The sequence below is a fragment of the Trichomonas vaginalis genome, chromosome V, assembly GCF_026262505.1.
Source record: "Trichomonas vaginalis G3 chromosome V, whole genome shotgun sequence".
In the NCBI taxonomy this organism is placed as follows: domain Eukaryota; phylum Parabasalia; order Trichomonadida; family Trichomonadidae; genus Trichomonas; species Trichomonas vaginalis.
The window spans coordinates 2251017-2263837 of NC_067207.1; the positions used below are offsets into that span (position 1 = coordinate 2251017).

Below are 12821 nucleotides of genomic sequence, written 5' to 3' on the forward strand. Positions count from 1 at the left end.
TCAATTTATTTATTCTATTAAATTCTTTTATTTTTGCTTCACTCAGTTTAAGGATTGAACGGTAAGTTTCTAATTTTTCGATTATTTCTTTATCGTTTTCAACCCCACCACATTGCGGCTTCTTTTTGTAATAGCATATTTTTGATTTAATTTTGTTTAGTTTCTTTTTATATTCATCGTCTGGACTCTTGACTGCTTTGTTGTTACTCATTTCTTACGAAATAAAAAAATTAAATATTATTTAAATATAATGGAGTAATAAAATAAATCGGAATTTCTATTAATTTATTGTTAACCTCAACTAATGCATTGCCGTTAATATATCTAACAAATTCAGCTATTGTGTCAAATCTTCGTCTTCTTTTTGTCATTGATTTATCAGTTTTTCCATAATCGAGATGAATCAAAACTTTATCCCCTTGTTTAAAATTCATGAGCCCCGAATTAATTTGTTCACGTTTAACATCATTTAACCTTTCCATTTGTTTTCTAATATATTCCCATTCTTTTGAAATATCATTTTTCATTTCCACTGGTTTCATGTTAATAGTTCTATGCCATGTATTATTGTAATAATATACTAACTGCTGTATGATGGAGTCATGATTTCCATCCCAGTATATCTGACCGTTAACCCCTAACGCATCTCTAAGAGTTCTCATTACTGCATCAACTATTTTATTATGAAACGTATATGGAGAGGATGAAAAGTAAAAATTAATTTGTGGGAAATAATGAGTCATAGCTGCCTGAAATCCTTTATCACCATCACCCCTTATATTATCTACTTTCTCATGATCTAGTAAGTATTGTATAGCTCTTCTTGTTTCCTGTTCTGTTTTCCCTTTCACCGGAATGCAATATAAATATCTAGTGTTAATGTTAATGGCAAATAAATAAGTAATATTTCCTTTTGAATATTCCAGATGATCGATTTCGTATGAATAAGGTGAAGGTGCAAATGATGGACGACTAAATTTTTCTTTTAATGGTTGAATTTTCGGGTCAATTGGTTTATTTAATATCTTGAAATCCTTTTTAAAATCTTTTTGTTTCTTTAATGTTTGAAATGGATATAATAAAGTGAATGATGAAGGATTAACTGAAGGAGGGAGAGGTACTCGTTGGAGGTACTGTCGTTGGAGGTTTTGGTGTTGCAAGTGGTTTAATTTTATCTGCTTTGATTTTGGATTTCATTCCCCCTTCATTAATTCTGGATGTATTCTATTCATTTGTTTTAAATATGCTGTATATAAAGGTTTGATATACTTTCCCGCTTCGAGTTTATGTTGAAGGATGAATTCCAAAAGTTGATCTTCATTTAAAAGTCGGGTTGAATATGTTTTAACTAATGAATCATAAATTAAAGCTTGTGCTTCATTTATGAGCTGCTGAACGTCCAAACTTTTCTCTTTTGGCTTTTGCGGCTCAGGATTATATAATTTATATAATTCATCAATATCTTTTTCAGTTAATACTTTATTTTTGAAATCTTTCAACTGTTTAAGTTGTGATTTACTTTTTCCCTTTGAATATTTTCCTTCTTTAATGTTCTCTCTTAAACGTTTAATTATTTTATCATGATATTTCAAAATTTCGTTTTTATAATACCGATAGTATTCATCCATATCATCACCCGTTATATTTTCATCATGTTTTTGGAGATATGCTTTTAAATCATAATAACTAAGAAAATTTTGATTAAATACTAAATCATCAATTAAATTTTTTAAATCTGCGCTATTCATTTATATAAAAATAAAATCAATGTTTTATGGGTGCCCACCTCTTTGTCTCTTCTGTGGCATTTCATTAAATAAATGGCATACAACATCCATTTTCACAACATACAGCTTTAGTGTGTGCCCCTGTTAATGCAGTCTTACCGATTGTTAAGCGAGTCATTGACCCATTTTTAAGTTGTAAATTAATATTTTGACCATCGAAAATGACTTTATCATTTATTATATCCAAATAATTTTTAGGTGTTAATTGTTTATTTTGTCGTAAACTTACACCTTTCATTTTTTGTGCTATCTTTTTGAAGGAGTCTTCACCAATCATTCCGTTGAATGATGTATAACACTTAGGGCATAAAGCAACCATGTTATCACCTTGTTTCTCAATTGCTAAACCCAATAATTTTTTCTCATGTGCTTTTTCTTCAGCTTTATTCTTTAATTTAGGTTTAAATTTCTCATCAAAACAGAAGAAATCAAAAGGTGCGAATTTGAAAATGTTTTTATCATAAAATTGTTTATCGGTTACAATTGCTTGAAATGCTTGAGTGTTAGGAAGATTTGGGTCGCCAGCGATTGCCCAATATGATGAATCAGTATCACCTTCAATGAAATGAAAACGATTAACATTCATGCATTTATACATAAAATCATAAATGAAAACTAAATACCAGTATTTAGCATTATCTAAAGTAAAAAATGCCTCTTGTAAACATGTATCACATCTATAAAATCTATCTTTGAGCATCACTTGATATGTATCCTCACCTATTTCTCTTATGTTTTTAAACTTATTTGACATACATGCAACGCGTGCCTTCTGTGCATTCATTATTTTAGTCTTTGCGTAATTTTGTGTATTCATTGCATCGTAACCATATGATCCATTAAGTGAAATTTTGCAAAATAAACTTTTTCCTTTATTTCCTTCTAATTCAGCCTTTTGTCTTTCGTTCATAAATTTGTTCGCAAATTCATTAAAACAAGTATTTTTCGTAAATGTTAAAATTGATTGAATATCATCATGATAAAATGAAATCTGTCTATTAGATACCAAAGATAATAAGAAGAAAATGGTTGATATTGGTTGTGTGTTGATGCTAACTGAGTTAATTTTCTCTGTTTCTGGTCAACTGGTAGATTGTTTGATTTCATGTAATTATACATAAAACTGCCAATTGTTTTTTCATCTGTGATAATATCTAAGTTTCTTATTATCGGTAAAAAGTTTATGTAATCATTAATGTATTTTTCATCAATGTGACCCTTTACTTCAGCCACGAATAAAGTATTTTTCTTCTAATATTCCCAGTGCTTTTGCTTTCTTTGTTGCTGTATCACAAATGATAACACCATTCAATCTTCCCGGCATATACATTTTATGGTCAGTATATTGAATGAAATCATGGGGATTAGATGAAAATGATGAAGGATATAATGAATTAAATCAACACCAACGAAATGAGTCATGATGTTGGAAGTGTCCTCATTTGATACTGTTTTAGTTTCTGGATTATATGAAAGTTTATTAATGTGTGTGATTCCTTTAAGATTAACACGATGTTGAACATTTGATAAACCACCAGTAATTCCATTACGGAGGATGTGATAAGCTTCACTGAATCTAAAGTCATTGGTAAATTATTTTTTAATGCATAATTTCTTAAATTGATTCTTAAACGTTGAACATCTTCATCTTTATTTGATTTTACGACATTGCAATAACAACACATTAACTGACAATTTTCTTTGGTATGTGGTTTTTCATTATCGATTCTATCCAATGTTGGTTTATTTGCATATGTAAACGCTTTACCACACATTTTGCATTTAGATGAAAGGATTAAATCGTGATAGTATTGAAGTCATCCATTGAAACATTATTTTTAGTATCCTTTCTGCTTTTTCATCTTGTTTCTTATATGATTCAATTTTATATTTCCAATACTTTTTCGTTAATTCAAAACTTGATTCCACATTTTCTTCTTCTGGATATGTTTCGTTAGGATTAAGTTCTTATATGCTAACGCGTAACGAATCATTGATGCATTCGATGATAAAGAAAGATTATGAAGCATATCAATTTTATAAACAAATGTTTCTTCAATAATTTTATCAATTGGGTCAATCATAATTTCAACATCTTTATTGCAATAATGAATAAAATATTCTAATCTATTCTTAAAATTTTTAGCATCATTGAGATATATTTGATAATCACTAATCGATATTGTTTCTTGTGTTAATGCTGAATAAAATGAATCTTTGAATGGTTCCTTTTTATATAATTCTTCTTCGTAATTTCCCATGTGATGAATTGATATGGGAAATGATTTAACACGTGTTTTATTGTTTCCGAAATCTTGAGTGAATTGGTCTAATGTTCCACCCGCTATATAATTTCTGATGTCAATAAATCTCAATTCATATGGAACGTTTGTTTTCTTTACAATGATTTGCTTAAATTGTGAAGAAGAACCCAGCATTGATTTTATTTCCATTTTGCAGTGTTTAAATCACGAAGAATTAAATTTAAATCAAACTTTCCCGAATTAAAACCTATGATATTCACTTTATTAAATTCTTCATCTAAAAGCTCTTTCATTGCTCCCTTTTGTTTCTCATTTAATGTATGGGACTTCAATAATTCTTCATATTGTTCAATATTTGATTTAGCAACTAATGAACAGGTTGAAAATAAAAATTCAATCCAATCAGAGATAAACGAATCACTTGATGTTAAGCAAAAATTCCTCGTAAATGTTTTATCATGGTCTACGACCTTGCCGCTTCGGTCTGAAAGACCTTCAGGACTCAAAGAGTCCGTTTGCGGCTTTATTTTGACAGTTGATGATACCATAAATGGTTTTAAGTAAGCGTTCAAAGTTGCACATTCAGAAAGTTGAAGTTCTTCTTTAGTCTCTAATGTTTCGAAGTCAAAAGTAATATAATATCTTGTTGGTTTATAATATTCCTGCAAATTATGTGCTAATAGCCATTGATATATCTTCTGTTTCGTGATATGTGGTGCATATGGTTGCTGTGTGTTTTGCAATTGTACGTCTTGAATTAATCTTCCATTATTTTCTTTACATTTCTCACAATGTTTTAAAAATCTTCTTTGGTTTTTCCTTTCTGGATCATCACGGATAGAATATACTTCTTCTTTGCAAAAGGGGCAAACTTTATATCCTGTGAGTGCTTCAACGTCTGTTATTCTGTCAGCGTGAAGTTTTCCACATGGACTCTGTGTTAATAAAATATTTACTGTTTCAAATTCTGGATCTATCATTATTGATTCCACTAATGGAAAGTCTACCTTGTTAATGTCTACGTCTTCTGGTTGAGGGTCACAATAATAAAAATCAATATTAACGTTTAACATTCTTGCTAACCTCTCACTTTCTGATGAAATGTCAAATCCTTCATATGCATCTATGGCTTCATTTAAATAACTTCTACGAGTTTTAGGATTAACACCATCAGGAATGTTATAGAAGCGTTTAAATAACCTTCTACCTTCGGCTCTTATTTGATTATCATTCATTTTAGCTGTTCCGTTTTTGTTCATTTATGTAAGAATAAAAAATTAGAATATAAAAATAAAGTTTATTTTTTTAAAGTCCGAGACTCAGAGAGTCCAGGGCTAAAGTCCATAAAATGAATTAAGAACACACAAATTTTTATCATCTGCAACGTGACGAATACATTTTAATTTACTCAAGAATGTGTACCCTGATACGTTAAATCTAATTCCTGTCTTATTTAATTTCACAACTTTGAAAAGGAATGTGTGAATAGCTATGAAATGATGACGAGATGATTTATGTGTTGCTTCCATTTTTTCTGAAATAAATGAATAAATATAATGTTTATAGGTTTTCATATCTTTTATGTTCTTAATAACGAATGGAATAGATCTTTCCACTTCGTCCTCCTTCGGAGCTGTTCTTTCATATGAAACATCAACGGTATCTTCAACAATGAAACCGCAATCACATAAAATTTTATATGTACCAATTGTTTCTTTTGATATTTTATCTAATAAATCAAAAACTTTATCAACACCTGTACATTTATTTAAATAATAATTTGTGTAAATATCATGGTCTTCTTTCTTAATCGTATTTGTTGCATATGTTACATTTTTCAGTGCTTTTTTGAATTTTTCAGAATCAAGAGGAGGTGAAAGTAATATACATGGATAATCTCCATCGTCAATAAACTGAAGCTTATGTTTATGAATAAATTTTGTGCCTTCTTCTGAAAGTGTTTCGTCAATATCACCATCTAATAAATTTTTAGTTGATTCCAAAAAGTAATTTTTATATCTTTCCTCATGTGATTTTTGAACTTCTGATTCTGAAGCTGGGATATTCATTAAACCCTCTACTTCATTCTCATTATATTTTTCAACTTCTCTTAATTCCTTAATTTTTTCATTTATTTCATCTCTTATTTTTTTCAGTCTTTCAATTTCAATTTCATCATATTCATCATCTTTAATTCGTTCTTCATAATATTCAGGGAAAACATCAGGTTCTTTAGGTTTTTCTTTTTCTTTAGATGTGGGATATAAGAAATTTATAACATCATCTTTATTCATTTTTCCATCATAATCAAATTCATTTAAAAACTCCGCGAATTTTTGACAATTTCTTAAATAATATTTATTAACTTCATAACCTGCCTCCTCTAATATATCCTTTATTTCCTCATTTGTGAATCCTGAATATCTAACATCGTTAGTTTTGACACTCATTTTCTTACGAATTAAAAATATTTTTTTCAAAATGCAGATAAATTTTAACATGTTCGAATGAAATTATTATAAAATATATTCTTTTTATTAATGGTAATATAGGAATTGTAGGAATAAAAACTTTTTATAAATTATTCATAAATTTTTAAAATCGGTTTCATACAAAATAAAAATAAATTTTCATAAATGTAAGACATGAATTTTTAATGGTTTATTTTTTTAAAAAAATTTTTATTTCATTATGGTAGTGAATCTTTTATTCATGAAAATAATTATTTCTAATTTCTTTTACTCTCTCGTATATACTAGATTTAAAGAATTCAGAACATTTCCCATAATCTCCTAAATGTTTTCTTATCTTATTGGTTTTCCATTCATTATATGAAACTGTATAAACTTTATCTTTATCTTTGCATCTTTCATCACTTCCAATATATTTATATTTCAATTTTGATTTATTGGTTTCATATTCATTAACGTTTAATAATTCACAATCTTCCTTTTTAAATAAATGTTTTATGTATTCAGGATTAACAATTCTATAATATTGCTTCCCTTTAAATCTTTGAATATAAACAGGAACACCATCCTCTAAAATTCGATAATCTATTTTATCTGGTTTTACTTGTTGGGTCATTTATGTAAGAATAAAAAAATAAATTATTTTAAAATTAATATGTTAAAAAAATGATACAAAATCGCTCGATATTGTATGAATTCTTACGTTTACAAAAAAAGTCACAAAGCCCATCATATCCTACTACTAATTCCCGATTACACAAGTTTCGTTATAATTACACATTCAAGTAGGATTGAAACTTAATATTCTCATGTAATAGTTTTCTCCGATGTATTCAAATTTTAATATTAATATTAATATTCTATGAGAATGAACTCGATGAACTCTTAAATGCATTAACCTCTTACAAGCTTATACAATTTAAATAAAACAATTATAGCACAATGTGAAGTTATCGCTGAAATTCAATATGTAAATTATCCGAATTTAATGACACTCATGATGCTAAATGTATGCTGAAAGTAAATAATGATGAAGAGTTGATTTTTTTCCTCCCAAAAATGGTACGACACCGTTTCATTATGCAACAATGAATAAATTATAAAAATTCCAAAATTGTTTATTTCGGCCGTAGAACCAAAGTATCTAAGGAATTATCTTAAAATCGTAATAACATCAATACGCACAGTTTATCATATAAATTGATAAAAATTGAATTAGATGCAGATTAACATTATCCACAAACATCATATTGCAATTATTTAGATATTGATCTGGATCTGAATCCTCAAAAGTGCTACCTCATTGATTTTCTAATGTATGAGGATAAATTTTATTTGTTATTTAAACAATTGCTATCAGAAACATTAACATTGAATTACAAATCCAATAAAATATTCAATATGTCTCATATACAGCTTTTAAATCATATTGAGTTTGAGATCGATTTTAGATTAAAATTTAATTTTTGATGAAAATAGTATGACTCAACTTTACCAAGGATGTGAATTCTACTATATCATTGAATACCCTTGAAAAATACAATGAAAAGATACGATTCAGATTCATCGAATTTAATATGCGATAGCTAAAATTGACATGTGATATCATGCTATTAACCGAATCAGATGAATTAAGCTTAATTTTGCTGTTTTTGAAATTCAACCTCTGACGATTTCTCTATCCAGAATTGATTTTGCAAGGAATAAAATCTGAGTAATAATCGGTCTATTAAAAAAGCGATTATGAAAGAGTTTTACGATCTTTCATAAATTATAAAAATAAAAAAGAAATAGAGTTTCTCATGAAGTATAACATATTTCCAATTTTCACATTTTTTATCTGGGATAAAAAACATGTGAAATCATTTTAATTATTTTATGTTTGGTCATTCTTCTTCTACTATGCCTTAATAATTTAATAGATTATTTTTCAAAGATGAACTGAAAATTTTGTGAGATCTGTATACAAAATTGTGTGCGATTTGAATTACATGCATCATCATTTGGCCATTTTAAATTGTTATCATAGCAATATATATCAATGAATTTCATCAGTAATTTATTACAAGAAAATTTTGACGGTTGTTTCAACGATAATTTTTTTTTCTTGGCATTTATTCATAATTTTTTCGTATATGGGCAAAAACTGGACCGCTACCGAGGACATGGAACTAATGAGGCTTGTCCGCAAGTACGGACGCCAGTGGAATGTTATTGCAAGCCATATGAAAGACAGAACTGCCAGCCAAGTTTTGGCTAGGTGGGAAAAATGCCTCGACCCTATAATCGTCAAGGGGCCATTTACCGAGGCTGAAGACGACTTAATCAGAGAGTATGTCAAGGAGAATGGACCACAGAATTGGCCAAGAATTACGTCATTTTTACCAAACAGAAGTCCGAAGCAATGTCGCGAAAGATGGTTCAATCACTTGGATCCAGCCGTCGTGAAGCATGCTTGGACACCAGAAGAAGATGAGACAATTTTCCGCAATTATCTCAAACTCGGATCAAAGTGGTCAGTGATTGCCAAACTAATCCCCGGCCGTACAGACAATGCCATCAAGAATAGATGGAATTCATCCATTTCAAAGAGGATTTCAACGAATTCAAATCACAAAGAGATCCTTCTCCCTGATCGTTCAAAGAAGCGTAAGGCTGCTGATGTCCCAAAGAAAATCATTACAAAATTTGATACTCCGACAGATGTACCATTTGAACCATTTTCCGAATCTACTTTACTGTCACCGAGCCGTTTGAACTCGCCAGCACCACCAATCCCTGGCTTCAATTCGACTCCAGGCGCATTCGGGGGCTTGATCACTCCCATTGCGCTTGACAATTCACCGGTTGCAAACTTGCAATGCGTTGCTTTTGCTAAATTTTAAACAAAAACATTTGACTTACTGATAATTAAAGATAAAAGTATAATTTTTTCACTCTTTTCTGTATTTTTCCGACGAAAAAAAGTTGATGAATATTAAAAATGGATATGCAATTAAAAATAAGATTTAGCGATTCTGCAGCATAGATATAAATATCTTGCACATAATGGCTCGTATAACAAAACAATTAACTATATATGCATGTTTCGACTTGAATAAGCATCGCTAGTAATTATACGAAGGTAATATTCGCATCTATGGTACCTATGGCAAATGTTGTTAACATAAGATAGAATCAAGAGCGAAGAAATCGAAAAATTGTAAATCTTCATTTTTGGATGGGATCGTAGTATTTGGTCATAATTTGAAGAAACAAGATTGAATTAAATGCAATTCAATTAATGTTATCTTTAAAACATGTTTGCTTCAAAAAAACGAAGTAATGCAATTTGCTTAAAAGCGCTCAAAAGCTTCAAATGCAGCAAACATTTTGCAAATCATTGCAAGAGATTGTTGTTTTGTAGATTATAAGAAAGTTTATTACGTTCAATCAATAATGGGGAGATGTTTTTCACTTTATCATCGCCGAGATTAGATCTTGCATTGATTTATCGAATGTAGTGTTAGGATATGTCGGACATCTGTAATTGATTCATTATTTTCCCGAACATTCAATTTGAATTTTAGATGATATGCGTAATAACTGAAATAGTGAGAATACTAATAGTTGCTGATACAGAGAACATAATTCATGACATGTAGATGCTGATGGGAAACATTTGATAATAAATTTTGATAAATCCCGAAATTTTAAACGTACATTTTTCGTAGTTGAAGATAGTGAATATTAATTCACTAACTATAAATATTCGTAAACAAAATATTTGAAATGCTCTCTATCTCAAAATGAAAAATTTCAAATCTCACAGTCCAATAAATACAAAATTGAGGTATATTTCAACATAACAATTATTATAGGTTCTGTATTGAGTTTTTAATTAATACTTATTTTTTTTATTTGAAATTTTGAATGAAAAATAATCATAAATCTTCAATAAATTCAGAAAAATGAAAGACCGCAAATCACCACAAATAACATTTACTGACAAATCTATATAATTGTAGGCATTGCTTAATAAATTAGAATACATAGATTATCAATCCAATGGTTCTCTAATTTTCACAATCAATATTCAACTCCATTTTTCTTAAATTATATAACTCCTTCTCTATTATCATTAACACAGGAAATTTGATAAAAAACACGTCATAAAAAGATTTTTATTGATAGAAGAAGTTTAAATTGTAAATTTGAGGATTTTTCAATTTGTACTCACTGTGCTATTCCCCAAACCAATTTTTTTGAAACGAGTCAAAAATTCATATTTTATAAAAAGTATAAATAATATATAGATTTTTAAAGAGGAACATAATAGTTATATTTAATCGTTAAACTACGACTTCACTCAATCTCTGAAAAAAGGTGAAGTGACAAGTCAAAGCTTTTAATCAAGACTAATACTTTTCATTTATTTATATTTTGATTAAATATTCATCAAATTACACGTTATTAAAAATTTTAATTTGTGAAGAAGAAAAAACGTGCTTTTAACAAAAAATATTGGCCCATATTTTTCTATGTGACATGTGTTATAAAATAAAAAATTTACATTGATGAAAATTTCAATTGAAAGCGACAAATAACTCCAATGTCTAATAACTCATGTATTCCATGCTCATTTTCTCAATTTCAGGATGCCATTAATATTATTTGGTCTTTGAATGAAAATAACTTTGATTTAGTGATCAAAAAAACAATAGAACACCTCGACAATAAAGTTGTTAATTCAATTGACGTTTTTAATGCATTAATCAGCTTGTACCATGTAAAGATCCATCTTTTACAGTCTATATTCAATGTTATATCTCACATTTCCAAAATCTTTGAAATGAAAAATTTAAATCTCAATATTGAAGACTCCCCATTAAAAAGCATGCTTATCCAAGCCAATATATTAGAAAGCACAAATAATGATGAATACCACACTCTTAGAGACTTCAAAATGAGCATTCCATCGCTTAATCCAATCAATTTTTCATTAATCAACGATGATTTCTTACAATTCATAAAATACACAGATGACGTTTCAAACTACGATTCTCAGTTAGTGAATGTGCAATATGAAAAGAACCCTTACTTATCTCTGCTTGATGCAGCTGCGTTTTATGGTTCCTTTAAAATTTTTACATATCTTTTCAAACCATTTAGAATTACAAAACAAACATTTTGTTTGGCATGCTTTGGAGGTAACATAAACATTGTGCGCCTTCTATTAGAACACAAAAACAAATTTTCTATTGATTCAAATTGTATCGAAAATGCAATAATTAATCATCATGATAATGTTGCAGATTATTTACTTTCAAAATTTAACCTTACTTATTCATGGTCTTCTACATTATCGACAAATAATTTATATTTCTTCTTCAAGAAATTGAGAGAATCAAATAATATAAATGAATTTGATGACAATGATGAAAATGCTATTCTTTGCTGCGCAAGATACGATAATAAAAATTTAATGAAATATTTAATTTCTATTGGTGCAAACATTGAATCAGTGGATAAGTCAAAGAGAACACCACTTATAGTAGCCGCAGACGTGGGTAATTATAAGATAATCAAATGCCTACTAAAGAATGGAGCAAATATCAATAAAAAGACGGCATCTGGATCAACAGCACTTCTGAGAAGCTGCTATTCAGGAAATGTAAACTGTTGCAAAATATTACTTGAGAAAGGTGCCAACACAGAAATTAAAAATGATTATGGAATGACACCTTTGCTTATTGCATGTTCTCATAATTATGAAGATATAATAGAGATGCTTCTCAACTATAATGCATGTTTTGTTACTGTGGATAACGGTGGAAGGAATTGTTTGGAAATTTGCATTAAAAATAATAATTTAAAGTGCTTGCAAGCGTTACTTAACCACAAAGCAAATCCAAATATTGCCAATTCAAATGGTTTAACGCCTTTACAACTTGCTGCAAAACTTGGAAATTCCAACATTGTAAAAGCTCTTCTAAAGTCAAAGGCAAATCCATATACAAAGGATCCAAATGGGAAAACCGCCAGAGAAATTGCAGATGAACTCGGTTTTGATCACATTGTTCATGTTTTAGATCATGAAACCAAAAATATTTGCCTAGTTCAAAAATTAAGGATATCTTCATCATTCAGAAACTTATACGACTTTAATAACTATTTTTTATCAGAAATTGTTTAATTCTGATTCAAAATTATTGGAAAAATATATGAATTAATACTTTTTGTTAGTAAAATTTATTTATACTTCTACTTATATTTCTTATAACATCAAGCACTGGGCAAGATATTGAGAATTTTAACAA

The 12821-nt window shown here is 28.8% G+C and overlaps 4 protein-coding genes across 4 annotated transcripts, besides 1 other annotated feature; 2 read left to right on the forward strand and 2 right to left on the reverse strand.

Annotated features, from left to right (window-relative positions):
* Positions 1-6532: part of a mobile genetic element that runs on past the window's edge.
* Positions 1813-2385, reverse strand: TVAGG3_0265420 (DNA/RNA polymerase superfamily; the record flags this gene model as incomplete). The annotated part of the gene is made up of 1 exon (XM_051228465.1): positions 1813-2385. The coding sequence occupies one exon, from the start codon at positions 2383-2385 to the stop codon at positions 1813-1815; it is 573 nt and encodes a 190-aa protein (XP_051098195.1).
* On the reverse strand, positions 4776-5310 carry TVAGG3_0265430 (uncharacterized protein; the record flags this gene model as incomplete). Its single annotated transcript, XM_051228466.1, has 1 exon — positions 4776-5310. A coding segment is annotated over one exon (535 nt), but the record flags the coding sequence as incomplete, so codon positions are not given.
* Positions 6533-8642: 2110 nt separating the features above from the next.
* On the forward strand, positions 8643-10169 carry TVAGG3_0265450 (transcription factor MYB3 (Myb3, Myb2r3); the record flags this gene model as incomplete). The annotated part of the gene is made up of 1 exon (XM_001583558.2): positions 8658-9407. The coding sequence occupies one exon, from the start codon at positions 8658-8660 to the stop codon at positions 9405-9407; it is 750 nt and encodes a 249-aa protein (XP_001583608.1).
* Positions 10170-11113: 944 nt separating this feature from the next.
* On the forward strand, positions 11114-12697 carry TVAGG3_0265460 (protein ubiquitination; the record flags this gene model as incomplete). The annotated part of the gene is made up of 1 exon (XM_001583559.1): positions 11114-12697. The coding sequence occupies one exon, from the start codon at positions 11114-11116 to the stop codon at positions 12695-12697; it is 1584 nt and encodes a 527-aa protein (XP_001583609.1).
* Positions 12698-12821: the final 124 nt, after the last annotated feature.